This window comes from Sciurus carolinensis, chromosome 7 (assembly GCF_902686445.1).
Source record: "Sciurus carolinensis chromosome 7, mSciCar1.2, whole genome shotgun sequence".
Taxonomy (NCBI): Eukaryota; Metazoa; Chordata; class Mammalia; order Rodentia; family Sciuridae; genus Sciurus; species Sciurus carolinensis.
The window spans coordinates 72,570,102-72,597,437 of record NC_062219.1 but is presented as its reverse complement, the minus strand read 5'-3'; the positions used below and the strand labels follow the sequence as shown (position 1 = coordinate 72,597,437).

General features: G+C 39.1%; 1 protein-coding gene across 1 annotated transcript in view; it reads right to left on the bottom strand.

Moving 5' to 3' along the window:
* Nucleotides 1-27,336, bottom strand: part of Mdn1 (midasin AAA ATPase 1) — a 163,787-nt gene that overhangs the window by 16,399 nt on the left and 120,052 nt on the right. Inside the window, 26 exon segments of the mRNA XM_047557902.1 lie at nt 169-388; nt 1,099-1,200; nt 2,219-2,380; nt 2,644-2,966; nt 4,707-4,854; nt 5,375-5,527; nt 6,021-6,193; nt 7,629-7,770; nt 8,986-9,123; nt 11,632-11,793; nt 12,548-12,717; nt 12,877-13,032; nt 13,591-13,817; nt 14,086-14,562; nt 15,527-15,642; nt 16,329-16,434; nt 17,649-17,775; nt 18,265-18,411; nt 20,353-20,515; nt 22,049-22,247; nt 22,748-22,821; nt 23,462-23,571; nt 24,636-24,782; nt 25,370-25,491; nt 26,038-26,132; nt 26,732-26,827. Coding sequence (XP_047413858.1) covers nt 169-388; nt 1,099-1,200; nt 2,219-2,380; nt 2,644-2,966; nt 4,707-4,854; nt 5,375-5,527; nt 6,021-6,193; nt 7,629-7,770; nt 8,986-9,123; nt 11,632-11,793; nt 12,548-12,717; nt 12,877-13,032; nt 13,591-13,817; nt 14,086-14,562; nt 15,527-15,642; nt 16,329-16,434; nt 17,649-17,775; nt 18,265-18,411; nt 20,353-20,515; nt 22,049-22,247; nt 22,748-22,821; nt 23,462-23,571; nt 24,636-24,782; nt 25,370-25,491; nt 26,038-26,132; nt 26,732-26,827 — 4,255 coding nt within the window.

Sequence of the window (27,336 nt, the reverse complement as noted above, 5' to 3'; positions counted from 1 at the left end):
TATAACACCTTGGTACCAAAACCAAATTATTTCTTTATTAGAGAAAATTTTATTCTGTATTTATAAGGAACTTGTTTAAAAAGTCATTTCCTTTCCCTCTTTATTTACTTGGCAGGCACACAGTTGGAGAGCTCAGTGAGCAAAAAGATAAATCTTCCCCTCTCATACCATAGGTCTGTGCATCATATGTGTCATGTCCTTGTTTAATGTGCTCATATGCATCCGCGTCTTCTGCTTGGGCCTGGGGTTGGGGCTGGGGCTGGGGCTGGGCTAATTCTTGTTCAGCCTGGTTGTCCTTATCCACAGTCCTCAACCTTTTATGCACATGCTCATTGTGATCACCCATGGAGCGTTCGTTGTCAGCCTGCCCAGGTTTTCTCTTAAAACTCTGTAGGAAGTAAGAGAAAATTCATCAGAACCTTGTCTGTAATGACAAAAAGACTCAAAATAACCATAACGTCCATCCATAGGTAAATTAGGTATAGCCATAACAGCAATGGGATTCAATTTACCTATTAAAAAGAATGGGGCTTCTATATACTTATACAGAACAATAAGATGTACTTTATATCTGAAATAAAGTCAAGGAAGCAAAGAAACATAGGTATAGACATACTTCAGTATATATGTTACATGTGAAGATATCTCTCGAAGACAGCAAACTGGTAGCACTAACTTGCTCTGGTAAGGAAGGGTTACTTGGGGACAGGATAGCATGTAGACTCTTTAAGAGACTGGTTTTGATATAATAATTTCATGGACATGAATCATACCCCATTAAAAAAAAACGCAAAAAACTATGGAGAATGAAATGAGTGAGGCTGGTTGGTGCTGAACAGCAGCAACCAGCACTGAGTTTAGGCTGCATAGCATGAATGGCCTATGAGTACAGGGAAGGAACCCCAGTTGTGAGATCACATTGGGAAAACCCCACAGTCCTGGTGTGCTCACCTAGACTACCACTATGTCTGGTAGGAGAGCAGAGACTGGGGAAGGTAGCTTATTTAAAAAAAAAAAAAATTTTTTTTTTTTTAAATTGCATTTAGAGCATCTTTTTCTATATTCAGGCTTCACCTAAATTTAAAGGAAGACAGAGACCTGTGTGTTTTTCCTGGTGTGTTTCTGCGAGGTCAGTCGGGCAACAAAGTTGGATTCATGGCCTTGTGCCTGGTTTGCATCTGCAGCTCCATTCCCGTGTTCCTAGGAAACCCAAGCCACAGAAGAATGAGATGGAGGAAATTATTGTGAGCACTGATTACTGTGTTGCACTGAGCATACTTCTCTTACTATGATGCTTCTCTGTCAGCTCATCACCTGTGCCTACCAGAACTCACCCATGACTATGGCCCAGTCTGTGGGCAGAAACAGGAGTGTGGAGACCAGAGTTATGTTGCCCTTTTAGGTTCCTTTGCTTCTCAAGCTGATTAGTCCCTTGTGTACAGGAGCACAAGCACAATGCCTTACTCTTAGGCAGCACAGATTAGGCCTCAGTCAGACACCAGGCTTCATCCTCTACCAGCTGTGTACCCTTGAGGTTATTATTTAACTTCATAGGCTTATTTTCCTCAAATATAAAATGGGGAAAATGGAACACCATCATCTATCTCACAGGGCTATTAAGAGGACTTGCTAAAATATTAAAAAATGCTTACGATCTACTGGGTGCTCAATGAATGATGGTAGGTAGGTTAAAAAAAAATAGTAAAAATTGCTGCTGTTATTGGTGAGAAAACTGGGGCTCAATGAGGCTAACCAACAAGCCCTCTGAGCTTCAATGTTCTTTCAATAGTGGGCCAGCAGAATGATTTGTGGCCATAACAGAACATATCACCACTAGGCCAAGGAATGAAGAACTGCTTTGCTTTTTAAATTGAAATGTTTAGAAGCTGAGTGAAGAACAAGGAAAAATACTAGTAGAGGCATATTAAGGTGTAAATTCAACCTTTCCTTTCCTGGTAGCTCTCTGAAAAACAAAATGAACCTGATTCTAATGAAGCATATCATTTAAACACAGCCTGTAGCAAATATTCTGAGGTTTTTCCTGACAGACATGTATAAAAATAGGTATATAGTCATTTTCTCCAAGAATAGGAAATGATCTTTTAGATGTCAGCAACATAAAATAAAACAACAAAAAATCACACATAAACCAACTACTGCTACTGCTCCTTAATTTTAGATAGGGAAGGCAGGCGGTCAAGGCAGCAAAGCCTATCACCTCTTTCCCCTGCTCCTTCTCAGGTGCAGCCCCAGCCAGCTCCACAGCCTGTGCACTCTGTATGTTCTCCACAGCAGTCTGCCCACAGGAAGTGTGCTCTTTCCTCTCCATAGCATCTGGCACCTGCTCCTCTGTGTCAGACTTCTCCTCTTCTTCCTGATTCTGCAGAGAAATCAAACTTAGTATAAATGTGGGAGAACACTAGGTTCTAGTGTTGTGCAGCAAGTAGGCTCCCTATTCCTCTCTGAGAGGACACTAAAGAGAAGGGAATGGTCAGAGAGTTTTCAAACACAAGTTTAAAAGTTGTTGGCAGTGCCATGTGGTAATGGAGAAGTATCCTAAAAGAGATGCTGGTGGGAATAAAGTGTTTTCTCCTTCTCATTATATTACTTTTTACATAAGAAAACGTACACATCCCATAATACCTGAGGCTGGAGACCTTGGTCAACAGGGTTGCCATTCTCTCCACTTTCCTCAGTGGCTTCCCTGTCTTCTTCCTCCAGAGGCTGCTGCTGCTCCTCTGAGTTTTCTTCAGGATGTTCGACAGCATCTTGGTCTTGGGCATCAGCTTCTGTGTCCATCTCCTCCTCCTCTCCCACCTTGTCATCTTCACTGGGGCCTTCCTCAGGCTTGGGTTGATTCTCATCTGCATTCTGGTCAGCCTCAGTCTCTTCTTTCATCTCTTCAGCTTCATGACCTGCTTCTTCCATATCCACAGGTTTTTCTTTGATCTCCAAAGGATTCTCTTCTGGACAGATAACAAAAACAAGGAACTCAGAAATGTGAAAACATTTTCTTAATCTGGGAGGTAGTTATGCAGATGTTTTATTATTATTCTCAGTCAGAGATTCTAAGGCTACAGTTCATTACCAAATTTGGCCTCTACATGTTTCTTTCTACTTTTTGAGGTACCGGGGATTGAATCTAGAGGCCTGGTACTACTGAGCAACACACCCAGGTGTTTGACACAGGGTTCTGCTAAGTTGCTGAAGCTGGCCTCAAACTTGTGATTCTCCTGCCTCAGCCTCCCAAGTCATTTTGGATTACAGGTATGCAGCACTGCACCCAGCTTTAACATTTCTGTAGGTCAAGTTTTGTTGAAACATAGCCACATCCATTTTCTTACTCATATGTTTGCCTTATTCACTGTGTACTGCCTATGACTGCTTTTATAATACAGTAATATTTGCAATAGAGTGCTCATGTATTGTGAAGTCTACATTATTTATTATCTGATACTTTATAGAAGAAGTTTCCATACCATATGCTTATATTATATACAATTGTTTTGGTGGTGCATTTCATTAAAAATAATCCATCCACTTGAAAACCAAACCAAACCAAACCAAAACCAAAACCAAAACCCACAAACTGAAAAAAACCCACAAAAGGAAAATTTAGCCCAAAGTCATAAAATTACAGTTTGATGCTCAGTCATCATTGTGGGTAACTGGTAGATGTCATTCTTTATCACACATAGAAAATACAACTCACATTCAAATGGAAATAATTTTATCTGACAATTTTACTAAAAGAGCTTTTGAATACTTTGGATACTTTATCAGTTTTTTATTCGTAAATAATTCTTTAAGATAATTGCTTCTTAGTTCATAAACACAGTAGCCTAAATGAGCTTGTGTATTTTAAGGTAGATAGCTTATTATACTTGTAGTGGATTTTAATCTTTATTTAATGCTTGCTTTGTTTTTGACTCCAGGATTGAAGTCATATTCCAAAACTAAATTTTTACATAATGATGCCTCTTATTCATTCTTTTCTAACTAGGTATTTTTGTTCCAATATGATACACACACACACATACACAATTTTTTTTCCCTAAGTACATAACTCATTTAAATCAGAGTGGAAGCTAACTAGCATCTTTCTGTCTGGTTAATTAACATGATAGGGACCCTCTATTTTGGAGGGCACATCCTACACAGTGCTTTCAACTAATACCAGACTATACTCCCAAGAGGAGGCAATAAGGTTGAAAAATCGGCAAGGGAGACACTAGATTACTACCATGTGATTTTCTTGGGATTATTTAGTCTCATTCCCCATTATAATGACCTCATATTTCAGAATAAACACACAACAGTCAATAAAACCATCATCTCCCTCAAAGAACTGTAACTGGGCTGCATGGGAGGTGTGGGTATAACAAGGCTGCATTGTATTTACATCAACTCACAAGATGGTAACATAGTAATGGCTTTGGAGAGATAACAATGTGTGTGGTAAAGCACCCCCAGGGTCTTGTTTGTACCAAAACAAGACAAGAAATGAGCAAAATCTGCTGGCTTATGAACTGTAGTCCACTCAAATGAGAAACACTACAAAGAAAAAGCAAACAATTTTCTTCAATTGGGACTGAGCTGATCAAATAATACTTAACAGGCTGTGACACTTGACTAGCTCTCTGAAATCAGTTTTTGTTCATTATCAGTGACAATGATTTCCAACTGGTCTCATAGGAAAGACACACCTTCTGCTTCTTCATTGTCTGTGTCCTCACCACCATTCTTGTCTTCACTGTCAAGGTTCAAGTCATCTGGAAGGTCCAGAGCCTCAGGTTCTGGCAACTTTTCCTGATTGCCATGGTAAGGGTCCACTTCATTCTCATCATATTCTCTCTTTAGAGCAGTAAAAAGAAGAAGAAGAAAAAGGACCAAAACCCAGTAATTTAGATAAAATTAGTTCTAACTATTTATACTACACCAAGAGAAGACTACAATGTCTTTTCTTCCTTAAAATTATCAGCACACTTTAGTATTTTAATATTTTTAGACCTTTCATGTTAGAATTTCAAAATTTCACTTTCTGTTAGGCTCTCCAAGGATAATAGGCCCTGTGTTACTCAATCTCAAAACAGAAACTTATGAGAAGAAATAAAAGAACTACAGTGTTTAGCTTCCATGCTAGAGCATGAACCCGAACAACATTAACCAACTTGTTGGTTAACTTGTCATTAACCAACTGTTAAATATTTTATGTCCTGTTAAGAGCCTGTATTGCACACTTTTTAAAATGCATCAACGGGAGAGCAATCAATGAACAGGAAAAACTACCATAAGATACTCCAAGAACTATGTATTGCCCTGTGGGTCCTTGGTCTTAAGTCAGGAGAGCAGAGCAGTTTCAAATCCTTATTACCTCATCTATTTGTTCATTAATTTTATCTTGGCTTTGCCTCTCATCATCTGATTCTGCTCCTTCCTTTTCTTCTTTCTTATTTTGCTCTTTTTTATCTTTGTTCGAATTTCCAGCATCCAAGTTGTCATCTTTAGCAACTAGTTCAGAGTCTTCCTAAACATCAAAAGAATAAAAGACACAATATCATCATACTCAATTCAAGAAACTGTTTCTACACAGTTGACTTCTCCCTTATATAACCCTTATATATGGCTAATTTCCATCCCAGAGATCATAATCTGGAGTGGCCAGACAACAGCAAAAATACTAGTGTGTGAATGGGGGTAATAATAATTAGATGCATCCACTCTGCACTACAGTGTCAACACCAGCCTTGAAATTCTCCTAACTGGAAGCTGGAGAAATTCAGTGTAGACAGAATCAGCTTAGAGGATCTGCACCAGTCTTCTTAATTCGCCTCCTCCATAACACAAGGATGACTTGGGTCAGGCTACTGTTTAAGCTCTAAACACAATATGGTCAGAGAAAAAAAAGTAAAAGAGGATGGAAGGAAAAAAAAATGAAAAAAAAAAGCAGGGAGTGGCAGGTGGTGGGGAGAGTGTCTCCTCTTGGCCTAGGGTCTTTGGGATGGGGGAATCTTAATTACCTCATCCATTCCTGGTCCTGTTTCTTCAGTTTTATTGTCTTCTTCCTCCTCATCTTCCTCCTCGTCATCACCCCAAAGCCTCTCATCTAGTTTGTCAGCTTCCTCACCATTGAGATCGCCCATCTGTTTATCCAGGTCTCCGCCCTCACTATCTGACTTCTCATCATCCTCTTCTGAAAGGGAAGGCACTGAGTTTAGTTAGATCTCTAACCCAGTCCTACGTGCGTAAAAGCATGGGTCCAATTCTGGGCACAGTACCATGTGGGACTTACTGCCTGTTGGTACAGACACTCTACTCCCAGATCTACTCAAGTAGTTTCTTTTTATTTTGCAAACTGGAGAAATAAGTCTATGGTGTATAAATAAATAGTAAGAGTGGTGGAATTACTGTCGGATATCTGGTTCTGGTGTAGGGATATACCCATTTTGGGACTAACCTCATTGGACTTTAGTTTCCTATTGTATGTGTGTGTGTGTGTGTGTGTGTGTGTGTGTATACATATACATATATATAATATATATATATATTTTTAGTTGTCGATGGACCTTTATTCTATTTATCTATTTATCTATTTATCTATTTCTATGTGGTGCTGAGAATTGATCCCAGTGTCTCACACATGCTAGACAAACACTCTACCACTGAGCCACAATCCCAGCCCTAGTTTCTTATCTTTGAAATAATGATTTCCAGGGATCCTCTGTCATCTCCAATATACTGTACTTCTATGATTTTGTTCAACATCAAAAATCAGGCCTAGATTAATTTATTAAAAATTTCTTGCCTCTGTCTTTGCTCAAGGTCTGCTTTGCCAACAATTATACTCCACAGGCAAGCAGACACTCTTCAACTCTAAGGTCAGCATTCGTTTCTGTAAGATCTTTATTTAGAATAAGATAACTATCTTAAATTAACTTTAGATGGAAATTTAGGGTAAAAGAATGGTACAAACATGGTTGATGATGATAGGAAATCATATTCTTATAAGAAGTCATATTCTCAAATTTTAATGACAAGGGAAATGTTTATAAGATGTTCAAAAAAGCAGGCTATAGCTCTCTATGTGCTCTTGTGTGTGCATAGATATGACATAAATGGAAAGAAATACAGAACCAAAATTTATTAAGTGGTTTGGGTGGTGGGCCTAAAGGGTATTTGTTTCCTTTACTAAATTTTCATTCCAACAAACAACTATTTTTTTTAAATTAGAGAAAAGAGGTTTTTTTTTTTTTTTTTTTTTTTAATTAAAAACAAAACAACACCAACCAAAAACTATACAGAATAATTTGTGTTGACTGCCAAGCTGTTAAGAGACATCTCACTTCTCTTTTGGGCTTTCCTGTAGGGCAGTACCAAGCCACTGCACCTAAGCACATGAGGCAGTCAGTGTCTTGGTTCGGAGATGAAGGATCTCCAAAACTGACTCCTAATTTCTGCTTCAGTGGAGATGGTGATGGCACATGTAGCTGCTGAGGTTTTTATCTGCAGTTATACAGAGTAACAAACTTGTCTCAAACAATTATAATAGGTTTCTTACTGAGAACCTGTATTCCTGTAGAAAATATTTGTTTTCTAAAACAAGAATGTAGTGACAGTTCATCTCATACCTTGTTCTTCAAGCTCCCCATCATGTATTTTCCCCTCAAAGTCTTCCGACATTTCAATGGCATTATCCTCGCCCTTAATATCAGATTTTGAATCAAGATCCTCTTTGCCATTTTCTTGATCCTTCTGAAATGAATCTTCCACCTGTATCAAAAAGCATGATAGAAAATATAAATGAATGTTGTAACTTCACTAATGTTTACTTTAGTTCTAGAATATAAATGTCCAGGTTAATGATGCACCCTTAATTCTGGGGAAAGAAAAAAAAGACCTAAGAAAGTAGACACATGTAATAATTTGTAAGTTTTACTTTTTTTTTTTTTTTTTTTTGCAGTTCTGGGGATTGAACCCAGGGCCTTGTGCTTGCAAGGCGAGCACTCTACCAATTGAGCTATCTCCCCAGCCCTAAGTTTTACATTTCTTAAAAAAAAAATTTTTTTTGAGGAGTACTGGGGATTGAATCCAGGGCTTCCCACATGCAAGGTAAGTACTCTACCATTGAGCTATATCCCTAGTCCTAAAATAATTTTTATTGGTGCATTATAATTATACATATTGTGGGATTCGCTGATATACACTCAAATAACATAATGTCCCCAGTACCTTTTCCCTTCCTCTCTCCCTATTTGTATTACATTTATGAAGTTAATTTGCACTTTATTACTTTTGTGATCAGAAAATAATTTTGTTTTCTTCACAAAAATTGTAAAAAAAAAAAATTCCAGGGAGATTTTAAAAGAATAGGTACTCTTCTGTAAGATTTAAAAAAATATAATTTATCTCAATCTTTTTTATTTTTGTCACTTTGATCTCTGAAAGATTGCCCCAATGCGAATATAATTTCATTCACTTTTCCTTAATTTATATATTCCTATATAATCTAATATTTTGAACAAAAAGATTCATGATTATTATCTCTTTCACTATGGTTGATTTTTAATCATTCTTTTTAAAAATATAAAAGTAACAAAATCTCAATTCTAAACAAGTCTTAAAGATACATGAGAAAACCTACTAGTGAACTTTGAGATTATTACTTAATTATCACTTAAAACAGTCAAGCTTTTTATCCTTAGAAGAACCATCAAAAATATTCTGTAGAAATCATTTAGCAAATACTTCTGCACTTAAAATAAAACTGTAAACAGTCATTCCTTCCAACATTACAGCTATCACCAGTGACTGAGTTGAAAAAGTCCTTTCTGGGGCTTTTTAGGCTTTTTATTTCCATCTACTGCCTAAGCATCAATATCCATAAGATCAGTCTGAAAACCAATAACCCAGTAAAAACCATTTATATGTATGACATGGGAGAGAAATTCAGCTTCTGTAATCTATTTCATGCATGAGAATTCGTACCTGTTCTTCATTTTCTATCTGGTCACTCACATCCTTCATGCCTTCACCTTCTCCAATTCCACCTCCCTCATAGTCATGAAATTCAGCTGTTCCCTCTCCTGCTGAATCTTCCATAAATTCTGCAGGCAGGCAAAAACCCTTAGGAAAAAATGGAGTGAATATTTAGGCACAAAAACAATTTAAGAAGTGTTTCAAGTCCTACCAAAGGGGGGAAAATGTTTAGTTCTTTTTTAGCTCAGTTATCTTAAACCCGATGGAAGTATAGTAGACCTTTGATATTCTTTTCCTCCTTGGTGGTAACAGTTACTATGTAGTTTCACAGCTTGACATCAGATTTACATATGATTTTGACTTTGTACAGGCCTATGGCATGCGATAATCTGTTACTTTGCCAGGACAAAATTTTGAATGAAATATACTAGGAGTACATTATTTAGAAGAAAGTCATTGAGCCAGGACAGACAGGGATCTAGAAAGAACACAGTCAGGTCTGATAACAATCTTGAAGAGTTAAAAAAAAAAAAAAAAAAAATAGCCTGAAAAAAGTACTAGCCTGTGGGACAGAAAAGTAGTAATGGCTCTCAGATATTTTAATTTTGTAAGAGAAAATACATACTATCAAGATATTTATCAGTCTGAGGATGAAAATGCATTAAAAAGTAAACTGCCAATTAATAAGAAATTAAGGTCCAAGACCAATGAACCGTGATTTTGACTTGGTTATGCAGAAATGGCTTTCTGTGCACCTAAATCTACTATTGAAGCACTAACCTACTTTCAAGTTCCCTTAGCACTACTCAGAGAGGATATGAATATAATTTTGGACACTTAAAAAAAGAAAGGCAAGGGTAGCTCACTTCTCAGAAAATTGATTTGAAAATACATTTTGGAGCTGGGTATATAGCTCAGTTGGTAGAGTGCTTGCCTTGCATGCACAAGACTCTGGGTTCAATCCCCAGCACCGAAAAAAAAATTTTTTTTGGTTAACTTATTTAAGTTTCCTACTGAGCTAAGTTGTTTTAAAAGAGGTATGTTCAAATGTAGGCAGAAGGAGGGACCTCACAAGAAGGCAATTCAGATACCCTTCTGAGGGTGCACATCACTATAGTCGCTCCAGCTGGGAAGTCACTGGGCTTCTGACATGCTGGCATATCAGAACCCTTCCCATGCCCAGGCCCCCTACCCCAGAGTACACAAGTCTGTCGTGCCAAAGTCATTTTAGAGTCTGTCAGACAAAAGCAACAGTACAAATGGACAAATGTAGCTGACCCAATCTCAAGGCACCCCTACCATACATACTATCCTGCCACTATTTTTTTTCTTCTTTTTTTTGGGTGCTGGGGATTAAACGCAGGGGCACTCTGATAATGAGCTATGTCCCCAGTCCTTTTATTTTGAGACAGGGTCTTACCACATTGCTGAGGTTGGCCTTAAACTTGCCATCCTCCTGTCTCAAACTCTAATTAAGTTGCTGGGATTATAGAAGTGCACCACCACACACTGCTTACCACTGTCTTTTGCAGTGTTTTCTTCAAGAAGTGATGCAAAGTAAGATTGGCTCACTGCTGGTCAAACCTGATGATCAATCACTTATTGCTTAATGAATAAACATATTCATCTTCCAGATATGAGGCACCAGCTTGCCTCCCACTTTTTAACTCTTTTCAGTATTTCAGTGACCAAGAATTTTTGAGTGTTTACAAAAAGTCCAAACCCCATCTTTAGTTGTAAATTCATATCTTCCTCAAGTGAATCTCATTTGTATTATATTTAGATTTGAAGAAAATCTCAGAATACAAAGGAAGAAACAAAACAAAACTCACTTGAAAGTGGTTTTTATAAAAAAATGCTTCCAAGTATAGGCAAGCTGGGCATGGTGGTACATGTCTGTAATCCTAGTCACTAGGGAGGCTGAGGCAGGAGGATCACAAGTTCAAAGCCACCCTCAGCAATTTAGCAAGGCCCTAAGCAACTCAGTAAGACCCTGTCTCAAGATAAAAAATAAATAAATAAAAAGGGCTGGGGATGTAGCTTAGTCCCCAGCCCTGGGGTAAAGAGCCCCAGGGTTCAATCCCTGGTAACCCTCTGTCCTGCCAAATAGCTTACAAGTATAGGCAAATATCACTTCACAAATGAGGAAATTAAGGCCTGTAAAGGTAAGTGACAAACTTAGAGTACAAGAATTAGATACCCCTGACAACACATTCTATAATAATGCTGTGTCTGTTAGATCTCACTGTCTTCTGTCCATGAATTTCAAAGGCAGAATCTATAATCTCTACAACACTGGTGCTTTTCATAGTCCTGGCTAATGTGATTGAATAAATGAGCTACTTCCTTATTAAAGAAAAAACCCTCCTTCTAATACCAAGAGTTCCTTTATCATCTAGTTGTAATTACAAATAGTCTAAAGCAAAGCTACCAGCCTGCTAAACAGAAGCAGGGTTTAGATAGCCCACGGAGTTGAGGAAATAGGTTTAGTAAACAGGTCCCGACAAAGCCTTAAACTCTGAAGGGAGAGTAAATCAAATCAGCTCTTGCTATTTGTGCTGGTCCAAAATACAAGCCTGTCAAACCCAATACTGTGAGGGATACAGAATATTTGGGCCCCTGATATTCCATGGTGTTCATGTGAATAGTCCTTACCTTTTGGGCAAGCTCTGTAAAGACATGGGCAAGCACAGACAGCAGTTTTGCAGTGCTCCGGTGAGTTGCTAGAGACATGGTCAAGAAGAAGAGCACGAGGTCTGAGAAGCTGTGTAGCATGGGTACCAGACGCACCAACAAGCCACAGGCCTGGCTGAAGACCTGGTGACAAGAGAAACCAAAAAGCCTTCTCACACTCCTATTCCTTTGGGGAGATAAAAACTTTCTAGACCTAGATAGCAACAGTGGTTATATGGCTTCATGAATGTGCTGCGTGTAACTAATGGTGAGTCACACGTGTTTGCATACCTCCCACTCACAGCTCACTGAAATCTCTTCCTTGTTCACATAAACTCTCACAAAAATGCCCTTCGAATTCTCAGTTATTGAAGTCATTTACTTCAGTGTTTTGTTTTGTTTTTTTAATTTTTATAAATAAATTCTAGGAAATCAAAGTTGACACTAGAGGCAATACTACAGAATAACTTAAAATGTCCTACAATATAAGCTGCTTCTCTGGACTTATTACAGAGACTACGACTTCTCACCCTGTTAGCTTTTTGTGAAGGGAATGGTGTTAAAGAAGATTTAGAAGGTTTAACAGAAGATGGCTGTTAAATCTCACTGATGGTGGCAATATCCACCATTAGCAAAGATACCTGGGAGTATGTGATTCAGATATGAAAGAATCTTAACCGATATTATAGATTATTAATTTCTGTACCTATGCATCTCACAATTGTAGCCCTTAGCAAGCAAACCCCAAGTTGTTATCAAAGCTTGTCAGTGACATTTACATTTACAAATGTACCAAATTCTTAGTGGTTCTGACACTGAGACCTGCTTTGGGACTCCCTCCACTTTGCCTTGCTCAGCCCATTGTGAAGAGCAAGAAGTTTGTAAAGAAGCTGGTTACCGTGTGCTTCGATGCAGTTTCATCCTCACTGTATGATTTTAGCCTCTCCAATAGCTCAGAGATGGCAGAAATTATTTTCTGCACATGTAAAGTGCTCACATCAGCCCAGAAGTCATCATCTAAGAGTTTTGTTAGATGTCCTGGTTGCAGTCTCTCAAAGCTTGCTCCCTCTTTCAATCAGAGAAAATAACAACATGATAAACAAAAAGTAATGCTTTTATCCCTATTCATGCACAATCATCTGTTTCTAATATTCTTAACTATTTAGCCACAGAAAATTACATTACAAAAACTGAATCAATTATAAATCTAATTTTTGTCCAACCTACCATCTTCCTCTTGTGGTCTTTTTTGGTCAGGGCTTTCCTCTGCATTTTCACTGTTTCTTTCTGCTAAGTTCTGGATGGCACAGAGGATGGCTCGGATGGCAGTTTCCATTTGTTCTGAAAAATCTTCAATGAAGCTTTCATCCAACATTGGGTGTCCTAGTAAGTAACAGTGCAAAACAAACTAAAACCACCAATCACTAGCTTTGATACTTCTGAAAATCATTAACAATACTCATTTATTATTTAACAAATGGCCACTTTGAGCACTTTCTATTTGGTATACTATTGTGCTAAGCTGTGCTGGATGCAAGGTTTATAGCAAGATACATTCCTTGCCTAGATAAATCTACAAATTTATCATCTTGTATTAGAATGAATTTACAAAAAATGCTAAAAATATAAAAGTAACAGTTAAGATGGTATGTATGAACACCAAATTTAGTCCCAAGCTTTTCAGTCTAAGAGACAACTGTGATAGTAAGTCTGTGTTGCCTTCCTACCTGTGTGCACCAAAACATCCAACAGGTTAATCACCTAAAGACAAGGCATTCAAACAAGTGAGGAAAAACAATTGAGAGCTGATGCTGATTCTAACCATACTCCTTATCTTAGAACCCCAGACAGGTATATCTAAACAAAACATAACCCAGACTTAAATCTATAAGACATCATTCTATGTTGAATTTTACTTTTTCCTTTCTGAATAATCCTTACCTCCATGGCTGCCTGAAGTGAGGAGACGTGTTTTCCAAGTAGTAAAGTCATCCATGGCTTTATTGATTTCTCCTCTTACGTATTCCAGGCTTTCAACTAAACTCATTTGTGGTTCTGTTTGCTCAACCTCTATCCCTGGAAGAATGAACAAGGACTCTAGGCCTTGCAAATGAGCTGATACTTGGGACAAGCAACTCAGCCCAGAAGAGCAAACTTCAAAATCTTTCCTGCAACAGAAATGCCACAATGTTGAAAGGAAGGGGCTACAACACACGTGTATGCACACACACACGCCGCTCCTTTTAACCCACTAAAAAATGTATGCTGGGCAAAACCCACCATCTGAAGGTTACAGTAAGACATACTGCCAAGTGCCATGTAGATCCACTGAACAACAATGGACTAAAGCATACTTCTTTTCATAATTTTATCCCATGACAAACTCTGAATAAGCACCTACGCACATAAAGGAAGAGTAAAGATAGACACACTCACCATGAATGAAAGAGGGTCTCACAAGACTGCTGCCTAATTTTGTCGACATCAGCTTTCACTGTTTTTATGGTTTTCAGCATCTCTGTTAACCCTGCAACTGACTGTTGCCAAAGCTGGTCTTGTTTCCGCATCTGGCAACCAGAGGGCAGTTGACTTCCAGGTACTGGGGATGGGTAGCTCAGATCAAAGGGTGGCACTACTCCGGACAGAAGTCCCTTGATGAGTTCTGGTCTTTCCAGGTGGGTGTCTGAAGGCTGACCCTGAAATGGAGCATTTCCATGGCCCGCAGCTGGTTCTGCACTAGGACAGCACTGGAAGAGCCAGGAAAACTGCTCAAGCAGAATCTGGGTCTGCATGGCCAGGTGCTGCAGTCGCTCTGTCCACTGCTGCACACTGTCCTGAGGTGGAAAGGCCACAGGGTAGACCAGAGGCCTTGCCAGCCTGTTGTGAATTTCCTGTACACAGCAGAGAAGGTTCCTGTGCAGAAAAACCCATAAAGAAAACACAATAGTATTTTCAATCATGTCACTGTGTTTGTTTTTAATAGTAAATTTGTATGCTTTAGACAAGCATATTTTTTTCCATGTAAATAAGAAGGGCTGCAGTATAGTTCAGTGGTAGAGCACTTGCCTAGCATGTGTAAGGCCCTGGGTTTGATTCTCAGTGCCTCAAAAAAAGAGAGAGAGACAAAGAAAGAATACCCCAGATAGGTATTAAGTCTGTTAAAATGCCTCCTAGAACATTTAAACACAAGGTTGTTCTTTCAGAACAGGTTTTCACCTGATCTTTAGAGCCCTCTTAAAACCAACACAAAATCACATCACTGTAGGGATTTCAAAAACTAATATCTAGTAAATGTGTGATACTTTACTAAATAAACCCTAATGAACGGAGCAGAAAATAGAAGCCAAAGAGAAGAGAGTCTGGAAATATTATCTTTCAGCCAAGAATCCATTCAACAGATGATGACAGCCTTCCTGTCTTCATCTTTTAATTATGTGTTTCCATTGAGAAATATCCATTTATGGATCATCAAATTGCCACTTGAGGATCCTCAAATGCTAACAGAAGCAGACTCAATCTAATCTCTGTTCAGAGATGGGAATGTCCCAATTATAAACAACCTTATCAGCCCACAGGAACTTGGACTTTCAGCAACCTCATTCCAGACCCAAGTATAGTTCACCCATGATAATTTTCACTGTCTGACTCAGCCCTGAATGCATTCCCTAGGCCTCATTCTCCCAAAAGGTGTGGCCAGAGGAATACTGCCAAAACCAAGTTGCAGAGTTAAGAGAAAACCTGTCCCCTAACTTGGGTCTCACATTCATTTCACAGTTGAGAACAGGTCTTGCTCCCCTCAACACTTGAAGCAACTGAGCTTGACTTACATATTTACACCATGTTAGTTTATGCTACAACCCAATTTATCAGCTGATACCTGAGAATAATCCACTGCTCAGTCAGCACGGTCAGAGAGCGCCGCTGTCGGATGAGCATCTTCATCAAGTGTGCTGAGAACCCTTTACACCTCTCAATGTTGCCCAGGCCCATCTCCTGGCAGAAGTAGAAGGAAAAGCATGCTGTAGGTGTTGCTGGTAAACATCACCCAGGGAGGCTCTAAAAGAAAGCTGTTATTTCAAGAAAAACTCTCAGGGTAGAGTCCCTTGTTTATATAAGCTGAGGATGTGCTGCATTCTAGAGACAGTACATTCATCTTTATGAGCAGTGGTTCTCAGATTATGCCTCCACATATCATTGTAATTCCATCAATAGGAACTACGATGAAGTGTTTAAAAAGTTTAAGTTGGCATATGTGAAGTCTTTCTTCCATATTTTCTTATAGTTGGTCCTGTTGGCGAATGTATGTAATAAAATTTATCACAAGACAGTCTATGGGTACAATGGCACACACCTGTAAGCCCAGCTACTCAGAAGGCTGAGGCAGGAAGATCAAATGTCTGAGGTCAGCCTCAGCAATTCAGACCCTGTTTCAAAATAAAAAGGTCTGGGGTTGTAGCTCAGTGGGAAAGGACCGGATGGTGGGCAGGGGAAGGGTGAAGGGGGTATGACTTAGCACAAAATTATACTGATTTATTATATTTTGGGTTCAATGAGTTTTGCTAAAGTTCAGTTGCTTCCACTAATGGGCTGTTATCACGTGACAAGGTCTGAAAATGCTACCCTGGGATGAATAGGAGCTTTCCCTAGACCCTTACAATTCTCATACTGTATTATTCTACCTTGGCAGGAGTTGCAAGGGCTATGTTAAGCCTGGCATGCCTTGCAAGGCAGCGATAAAAATACTTCTGGCATCCATCCCAAGATGATGAGATTTCTGTAAGCAGCCTGGAAAATAAATCAACAATTAATTACTTAATTAAAGCCATAATCTCCCACCCCAGATCCTGAAGACTCAGAAATTGGTACTATTTGGCCACAATCAAAAGCCAATAGTCTATATAGATTTGTTATGAGGATTCACTCATTCTTCTTTTATATGAAGGATGTGTTGTATATTTAACAACAGAAGTATCATGGGGGAAATCAATTTGATGACCATATGGTTCCCTCAGTGAAATCTTTATAACTATCTTGTCAGTGGAGGTTAGGGGTCATAAATCCTGATGCTTATACAGGGGCTAGGCAGATAAAATAAATGATTAATGACAGCAAAACACAAAATGATACATGGCAGTGACAGCTGACCTCAATATGGGGGAGGCCACAGGGGTTGTTGAAGACTAAAGCAAACTAGAGAATACACTACTCAGCTATATAGCAAACTGTTGACCAAATGGGAATGCAAGTTCACATGGCAGATTATCCTAAAAAACTAAAAATTCAATGCTGGTATAAAATTGCCTCTTTTTACAATGCTGTGTTGCATTCAAATTTAAAGCCCTAGCAGGGCCACTAAACAAACAAAACACATGCAAATCATCATTTACAACAACCTTTGTGTTAATATTAACAAACAAATAGCTCTGTTTGCTGGGTCTTGGTGACACACCCTGAAATCCCAGCTGTTAAGGAGGCTAAGGCAGGAGTATCAGGAGTTCAAAGGCAGCCTCAGCAACTTAGTGAGGCCCTAAGCAACTTAGTGAAACCTTGTCTCAAATAAAAGATAAAAAGGGCTGGTGATGTGGCTTGGTGGTTAAGTAGCCCTGGGTTCAATCAGAAAGAAAAGAAAAGCAAGCAAGCAAGCTAGCTCTGTTTGTTTCAAAAGTTTATGGGATTTTATATTTGAGAATATATGAGAACTTGGATATATCATAGGCAGTGAACAATGTGGCCATTCTTTCAGATTCAAACAAAATGACTAGACCTGAGGAAAACCACAGGACCAGGAAAAGAGAACACAGGCTGCGGGTGTAGCTCAGTGGTAGAACATGTGCTTAGCAGGTATAAGGCCCTGGATTCAAAACAACCACCATCACCAAAAATAAACAAACAAAAACGAAAAACAAAACAAACAGGAGAGGTGAATGCCTCATTTTGGCAAATGAGGACACAGAGGCTTGAATGACTTGGTTCATTTGTAATTAAACAAACAAACAAACCTAGAATCAGCTTCCTGAGTACTGCTGACTATGGACAATGCACTCCGGAGATCTAATGGGTGAAGGTGAAGCATCTCTTGAGGAGTTTTTGAGCGGGCCCAGGCAAGACCTTTGCGATATGACAAACCTAGGAGATAGCATTCATTTAAGCAAAGAAACTCGGGGAGAAAAGATACGCCCCCTTCATCTCTACTATTCAAAGCAAAGTCCTGTGAACACCACCACCCAGCAGTTTATCAGAAATGCAAATTTGGGCCCTGCCCTACACCAACTGAAACAGGATCAGTGCCTACACTTTAACAAGAGTCCCCAGGTGACTTACATACTCAGTAAAATTTGGGAAACGCTGCTGTCTATTCTGTGTTGGAAAGATGGGTACTACACAGCATATAAGAGATCCTACTACAAAACTGAAAACATTTGGGAATCATCAATGATTCATGATAGGATTTTCCGGCATGTGACTAGAATACTTTTTGACATTTCAAAACCTTATGTTTCGCTTTGTTTTCTAGACACTGTCTCAACTGTTTCCAGAATTCTCCCAAATCACCCTATTTGTTTTCTTCCCCCCAAAGCTGATTGTATTTCATAGGGTTTCAGGTGAGTACCTTACCAGCTTTTGCAAGGTGTTTAAAGAGGTCTGATAAAGCTCGCTGCTTCTGCATGAGAATATGCTTGGCTTCTGACTGCTGCTTTTCCTTTTCTGCAGAGGGCTCCACTTTTAAGCTCTGCAGCTCACTTACAGAAGAAATCACTTCACCTGTGTGATGAAATAAAAAAGAAAATCCCAGGGCTTATTATCAAGTTACTCAAAACCAAGGATATTTTATGGCAGTGAGGATCGGGTACCACTGATCTCTATATCTAACATGGTCCCTAGCACTTGGCAAATGCTCAGTATGTGCTTGAATGAAACTAGTCAAGATGCCTGGGAATTGGGGGAGATGATGACATATGGGAGTTCATATCTCTTGACAACAAGCAAGCCAAATAAAAAGTGTTTTTTTTTTTTTTTAAATTTAGGACTTTTACAGTCAATTGAGCAAAAAAGGCATTTGTGAGTACCAACTACATGCAGTATATTATACTAGGAATTTTAATCACCTGAATAAAATTTCTGATAAATACAGTATGTACTATATTCCTACCCTAAGCCAGTACTTGGTAAATGATCTTTAATCTGCACAATTTCAGAAGCACTTATTTGCAACATCCATTTTACAGACTTAAAAGAAAGGTTCAGAGAGATCTGGTAATTTTCTAAAGGCCATTCAGCTAATGAGTGGCTGAATCAGGACTTTGGTGCTGCCCTACCCAACTCCAAAACCCAAGTTCTTCTATAGCTCCACTCCCTTCCTGAATACATGACATGAAGAAGCTGATATTTTGCCACACAATTATGCCCAGCTCCACAAAGTTCCTGTGTAAAAGTCCAAACCCCTAATATCTTAGAATGTGACTATATTTGGAGATAGGGCCTTTAAAGATCTAAGTAAAATTAGGGTAGGCCCTAACCCATTCTTATTAGAATCTCTAAAAGAAGAGATTAGGACACAGAGAACACACAGATGAAGAGTGACTATGTAAAAACAGAAAGTGACCATCTGCAAGATCTGCAAACAGAGAAGGCCTTAAAAGAAATCAACTCTGCTGACATGTTGACCTTAGACTTTTAGCTTATGGATTTGTGACACAATAAATTTCTGCTGGTTAAGCCACTCAGGCTGTGGTACTCTGTTAAGGCTACCTTGGCAGACTAACACAAGCACTTATGAGATAAGGACAAGTGCACATTTGGAGGGCTGGCAGAAAAAAGAAGCTTCTATATGTCACACACTGTGTCTCTTTTTCCAAGGGATGCATCTGGATCTGTGTTCCACTCACTCTCATCCACAGGATCAGTGATAGGTCACCTTGAGGGATGGATAGTAGGCTATTATTTAAGCTGTAAAAACCAAGAGATCTCAACATCAGACTGAGGCCTAATTAAAAGAAGGCTGGCCTCACTGCAACATCATATTCAGCAGAGCTGGTTAGGGATGAGGTGGCTGGTAAAAGGCTGCCAAAAGCCCAGTCTGTTAAGATCTGGATTCCCCTCCCAGCCACTATTCTACTGGACAACAGAGCGTATCTTGGCTCTCTCATTCTTGTACTACCCTGTGCAAAGATAGCTGGGAAACAAACAGCAACATTTCTCTGAAGTGAAGCAAGCAAGAGGAAGACTATGGATGAATCCTTTCCATTTTATTCAAGGGAGATATTCTGAGAGATGGGGTTAGCTTAGAGATTGGGAAATCCACCTCTGTGTCCCTTTACCCATGCCCTCAGCCAATAAGAACTAGCATGGATGGGCTATTATAGAAAATGGCCAAGCTGCAAGTGGTGGCACACATTTAAGAGTCCTAGCTACTTGGGAGGCAGAGGGGAGAACCACTTAAGCCCAGGGGTTTGAGACCATCCTAGGTAACACAGTTATCACTAGTTTATATCCAAGGATTACACAAGGAAAGTGAGCAAAGTTGGTGTGTTCTCAGTGGGCTCCTCTCTTTGGACTCTACTAGTTTTTAGCCCATGGCTTATTCAGTTAACTATTGCTATACAAAATGTTAAAAAAAAATAACACAGGCACCACATTTCCCAGCCCTCCTGGGCCCCTGGGGAAGTGAGAGAGAGCAAGTTCCACCCTCGCCTCTGCACCCACCAGTGAACTGATCAAGGCCCTCCACAAGGTGAGGCAGGGAGCTCTCTTTCATGAATGCCAGGCACATCTTCCTCATTCGTTTCATGAGCTTTGGCAAGCGTCGCAGAAGTTTCCCTTCCACAGAGAAAGGAGCAGCACCCTGTTGCCGTTCTGGAGCTGTAGCCTATGAGACAAGTACAGGTTAGTCTCATTGCCAAGAATGACAGTAATAGTTTTAATCTACATAGATGCTAAATTTAAATGGTGCATGTGTACACACCATGCCCTCACCCCTGCTCAGCAAATATAAAGTAAATACCACCTCAGAAGCCTCATGAGAACAAATGTAGCACCAAAATTAAAACAAGACATATACTATGGATATTTCAGAACTGTATTACTGCTCTGCATTCGAGCACTGAAACACAAGGACACCGCCCCCTCCATTGAGCAAGATTTTCTATTCTAGTCACAAGGAGACTCTGGTTTTGACCTATAAATGTGGAAGAATGAATAATATAACTGCTGCCCTTATTAAGATACTAAATCCACATTGTTGTTTCTCAGACAGACAAGCAAGGAAAAAGTGGTCCACCACATCCTACTTCCTCTACCACCTACCCTGCCCTCCAATTTCTAAGCAACAGTTCAAATATTAGGAATTCAAATATTAGATGAAGGGTCAAGAGCCTTTGTGCACTGGGGGATATTTTCTTTTTTTCCTGAAGAATCCCTACAATTCCTATGCTATTATCATTAGCAAACCAAAAATTTTAACCAGAATGACAGAAGCAGTGAGCAGATGAATGTAGTAAAAATAAAAATTTGAGTGTTATATGATATCTATACAGTCAAATGTATTTCATTTCTGTAATCCTTTGGAACTATCCAATTTTAAAATAGCTCAGTGAATGCAACAGCAACCAAGACACAGTCCTTACTGTCAAGGAGTTCATGGTCTAGTAGGGGGATTAGAACTCACAAACAAGTGATAGCAGATCAATGTGAAAAGTACATTAATAAATATATACAACCTATTGAGGAAAAGGTTAATAGAGTCAACCAACTATACTAAAAGATAGTCAGAAAAAAACTGCATCTGTACTGAATAATTTAATTAAAATAGCTTAGTCATCTCCATTACTAACTCTTTGGTGGTAAGTCCAGCAGGAAGCCCAAAGTAATTACTCCCTTGAGGAATGTTCCCCAATCCTGCAAGTCCCACACTAAGTGGAACTGCTGGAACTGACATCCTAAAACAGTTGCTCACTCAGGATCTGTCACACTTTCAGGAACTTTACAAGCCAACTCTTAACTGTGGTGTTGGAAATCAGCCCTGGTGGGAATATTTATACTGCAGAACCAGTGACCACCAAGAACCAGTAAGCACATCACTGCACATTCATCCCTGTGCAGCAGCTTCCTCAGGTGGCACCAAAGGCAGCCTCAATGGCATTTTCTTAAATTGATGCTCCAAATCTTCCCTTATGGATAGTTCAAAGATAACTACCACAAAGGCTAACATTAAACTTTTAGCACCAAGAAAAAGTTTCTGCCTTACCCTGCAGCAGAGTCAGGTAAACAAATATTAAAACACATCCAAAGAGTTGGACTTCAAAGGCATTTTCTTGTCTACTTCTCAGGACATTCCTTAGAAATAAAACAGATTCTACTTGACTAGCTGGTGGAATAAGCACAAAGTCCCACAAGCTGGTACCTGGTCTGTGGCTGGCCGGGCTAACAGGGTCTCCCTCAGTGCCCTGTTGAGACTCTGAATGGGAGATGCCTCACTTGTGGCTTCATCTGTTGACCTCGGCAAACAGTCAGGCTGTTCCTCCTTATCACTCTCCACCAAGGATGACCGACAGGGTTCACTCAGGATAGTTTCAAATTTCTTCATGAATTTAAAGAGGGTTCTGACCCCAGGTGATAATAGAAATAATAAGAAGAAAATGGATTGCAAAGTGAAATTTTTTAAGAAATTAAAACACATCATATATGTTAAATTACCTGTATCTTTTGTATACAACAATCTTAGATAGTTACAATCTTTTTTTTTTTTTAAGTGACAAAAATATATGGCAAGTTTGCCATCCCCCTTTTCTAGAAGAAAATACTGAAGCCAGGAATGATGGGATCGCTTTGCTCAAGATAAACAATTGGTAGGCAACAGATGGTCAGTCCTTCCAGACCAGACGGCGTGCTCTGTCTCAAGGCATACCCATTCTTCCTGCAGGGAGACTTTGCTCTGGCCAACTGGGCAAGGTATAGAAAAGGCACACTGAAACTACCTAGGGTTTTTTTCCCAGAAGTTCAAGGCATCTGTATTAAGCTAGACCATAGTAACAATGTAGTCTTGCTGCCTACCACACAAAATTATGAGTTTTAGTCACCCTAGTTTTAAAACATAAATTACCTATGCGTCTTTTCCACAGACTGTTTAATGGACCAGAAGCTCACGTCATTCCACTTTGATATCTTAACAAATTCCTGAAAGATAAATGAAGCTCAAGAAACAGCTTTATAAAACTGGTGTCATTCTGTTTTTTTTCTAATTTATCTTTTTATCGAAGACCAGAACCCACTCCATCCCAAACATAGGACTGTGTGTCAAGGAACAAATAAAACAAGTCTAAAAGAGGAACCATGTATTTGTCTCTAAGTTATCAATAAGAATGCTGCTACAATCAATAGGTCAGTTGGTATGTACTCCAACTTAGAAACTACTGGGTCAGTCGTGTCCCTTTTGCCAGGGGTTGGATCCACAACCACTGAAAGTATCAAAGCTCTCCTTTTCCCAGTCCTTAAATGGTTCATGGACCCATACAACAGGGCATGCTGTGAGGTGGACAAAGAGCCTTGGCAAGATCAGAGGACATAAAGAGACTTCTGTGGAACTCCTCTGAGGAAACTCTGCCAAGGCATTACTCCACTGACCCCTCACACACTTGGTCAGGTCAGAACAGGCGAACACCATGAAATGTCAGTCTTGTTATCCAACTTGCATCAACATTTGCTTCTATTCCCCTAGGCCCTGGTCTCTGTTAAATGGATCAAAGAACAGAACTAAAGAAAAAGAATTTGCTGATTGTGTTTTCTCCCAGATGATCATAACAGTTGTTCATCTTACTTTAAGTTCTTTTTCTAGGGGGGAACGAAGTTCCATGATTTTGGCCTGGACCCGGTCAAAGAATTGCTTGTAATAATGGTACAAGTTCCATAGAACACTGCAAAGTGAATCTGGAAGAAATGAAAAGGAAACAACTTGCTGCATGTGCTTCTGGTGCCACTTGGGGGCTTCACATTTCAGTGACGTGCCTTCCTTATTACTCTTTATGCCATGCAACTTGCATAGGCAGATTATTTAGGAAGCCTGTCTGAGGCAATTCACAGAGATGGCAGGTTAAACATGAATCTGTTTTTCATTTCAGCTTATAGCAGATTTTTGTTCTTATTTCTCCGTAGTTCTTAAAGAGGTATGCAAATAAGTTCTGCTAAAATTGCTACTTCAAAGTTTTATCTGAATCATAAAATCACTGAACATTGCAACTGTTTTAAACGTTTGCATAGTAACAGGTTCACCTCAATTGTTCATTCATGTACATCCTATACTCACTTCATAGTTTTGTCCTAAACCTGCTGTAGTCAAGGGTAGTTAACTTATAGTAGCAATTTTACATGCAGTTCCTTGATATATGGCAGTGTTCTCACTAGATCAAAGAACATAATAATGGCCTGGATCAAGCACTGGCTTAGCAGGAAATATATAGTATCCAGATGGAAAGATGTACTGCCTGACATACCAGTTCAAGAACTTCATCTGGTCAAAAAAAAAAAAAAAAAAAAAAAAAAAAAAATATATATATATATATATATAAATATAAGTATATATTTATATTTATTTTGTACTAGGGAATGAAACCAGGGGCACTTTACCACCGAGTTACATCCCTAGTTCTTTTTATTTTTTTATTTTAAGGCAGGGTCTCACTTAACTGCAGAGGCTGGCCTCAAAATTCCTGTCTCAGCCTCCTCAAATCACTAGGATTATAGGTGTGTGCCATCATGCCTGGCTCATTTGACAATCTGCTTCTGCCAGAGTTCACTAGTCAGTGCCTTATCTATAATCAGCTGTACTTTACTCTGAATATATCTATATCTAGTGTGAATCATATTAAAATTAAAAAGATAATTAGAAGTGTTTTGTTTAAAACCTGATGTGCAAAAATCAACGGTCTCATGTGGAGGATGCAAAGCCTAACCCATTTTAACAGTGCACTGTGAAAGAAAAAAAAAATCCTCACCCTTTCCTTCAACTTGTGGCATCAACAAGACATGACAATGGAAAACCAGCAACATCTGAAGTCGCACATGGAACTCCCCCAGAGAGGATCCCTCAATAAATGCTTGTAATGTGCTGACCAGCAACATCAGAGTCATCTGTTTGTCATCTTTAGAGATTAAAAGAGGAAAACATATATGCTTTCAATCATCACACACGGTCCCTAGCACGCATGCAGTCTACCATGGGATATACCAAGGGATGGTTGTTGGTAGGAACCAGAATTAAAGCCATGCTTTGAAGCAAAGACCACAGCTAAAGGGTGATTGCTTTAAAAATAACAGCTGCATACAAGGTACATGTTAAATGCACTCACAGTAACTGAATTGAATTATAAGATGGTTTTTATTTTTATTTTTTTAAACTCAAGCATGTTAACTACTACCTAACCAAGAAGGTAACTTCCATTTTGAATCATGGACAGGGAGAACAGAGAATAACAAAACTTTGTATGTCTGGTTCTCCAGACTTTGGACAAGTCACTTAAATGTCTGTGACTTTCACTATTATTCTCTCAGTAAGAAAAGAACTACACAGCCTTCTTGGATGAATTCTCACTAGTATGAAATCAAATGATACCTCTCATGTGAAAGTAGCTGATGGGAGGAGAAACAGGACCAGGTAAATCCTACACTTTGCAGTACTCAATTTAGCTTGAAACCACTGAATAAGCAGGGAGCTCCTGCCAGGTATTACCTTCTTGTTCTTCTGTTTGTTCCTGCATGTGCTTCTCAAGCATCTGGTAGATGGAGAACCAGTGCTTGGTGGATTTCTCAGTGTGGCGCTTCATAGTATTATCCAAACTCATGGACCAACAGCTGAAACGTAAGAAAATGAGGCCATGGAAACATTTAGGCAAATCCGTTTGAAAAATGTGAAATCACAGAAACTAAATCCTCATATGCTCACAAATGGAGATGGAAAAAGCTACCCATTTTGCTGTGTATGGCCTTTAAGAAATAAAACAAGAATGTATGGCATGAGCTGGGCACAGTGGTGCACACCTGTAATTTTAGTGACTTGGGAAATTTAGGTGGGAGGACTACAAATTAGAGGCCAGTCTCAGAAATTTAGCAAGACTGTCTCAAAATGAAAACTAAAAAGGGATGGGGATGTAGCTCACTTAGAGTGCCCCTGGGTTCAAACCCCAGAACTGCAAAAAAAGAAAAAAAAAAAAAAAAAAAAAGATTAAAAAATAAGAATGGTCTTTTTAAAGATATTTTAATGCCCTGCTTTAAACTCAGTGATTAATGGTCAAAAAAACAGGTTCTGTAACTGCCATACAACATAAACCCTCAAGAAACCCATCAATATCTAACAGTCCTTATCAATTAAGTTTAAGAGGGTGAGGGAGAGTCACTTACTTCAACTCCAGTTTGCGCCACCGAATGATCATCTGACTGACCAAATCGAGATGTTTCCGCAGAGACAAAGCTCGACTTGCATTCTCCTCCCAGTCCTAAAGGGGTATTTAAAAAAAAAGAGATAGAATTTACTATGCCCTTTATAGAGCCTCATAATCATGTACTCCCTCAATAACATTTCAAACTTATCTTGAGAAACTCTATTGGACCTTGAACAACTTCTACCAGTAGCAGTGATTCAGTGTATCCAGCTTCAAGTTTATGGTCATGTGACAGAACTGCAGCAGTCATGTTTATTAAAAACACAGGGTTTGTAGACTGAAGTCAGCTATCTGATCTTGAACAGAGTAATTTCAGTGGAATGGGGAGGTACCAGTCACCTCAGAGGCTGTACAGGAACTGAGGAAGATGACCCATGTAGGTACTCAGCTAAATTGAAGGCCCACCTGGACATCTTGGCAGAGTGAGACCTCAGAGCCAGGGGATACCAGATCTTACCCCAAAAGGGGTTATGCAGTTGCCCCTAACACAGGGACAACAAATTCACTGTACTGATCTCCACCCATACTAAAAAACAGATATTTATCTTCCTACAAATCAAACTTAACTTTCTGTTCCTCTAACAAAGAATGTACCAAGAGTTAAAACTTTTTTCAGAATACCCTTGATTAAGAGGAAAAAGAGGGAATCTTACCTGTGCCTTTGCCAGAAGGATCTCTAAGCCATTCAGGAACTTGGAGATAGGACTGGAGAGTGGGAAACTACGAATTCTGTCCATTACAACCAGCAGCTACAGAAAAAAAGATTTGGGTATCTCAGCAGAAATGCTGGTGACTCCCTTACTTGTATAATTGTATCAAAATGGATTCTACAGGTTTTGTGTTACTAAAAAGAATCAAAACAAAAAACAATACTGGTGATTCAGTCACAGCCTACTGAAGGGAGTCCTAAAAGGAAGTCTCATTTTCTACTTTGAAAGCACCTCTGAAAACTGTGGACGAAAATTTCCAGGGCTGTGGATCCTGATCAAGATAAACATAATTCTGGAAATAAGGTTGAGAATGGTAAGGTAATTACTCTTATTATTCTTTGTAATAAGAGTTATTATAAAATTGGCTGAAGACTAAGTGTTACCTAAGTTGAAACTGACAATATTAAATAAGCAAGGCTTATGTCTAGTAAGAAAACCACAAGACCCTTATTATGTGTATGAATAAAGAGGAACAGAGTACATTTTAACAAGAAAAGTAATTCTTTTTTTTTGCGGTGCTGGGGATTGAACCCAGGGTCTTGTGCATG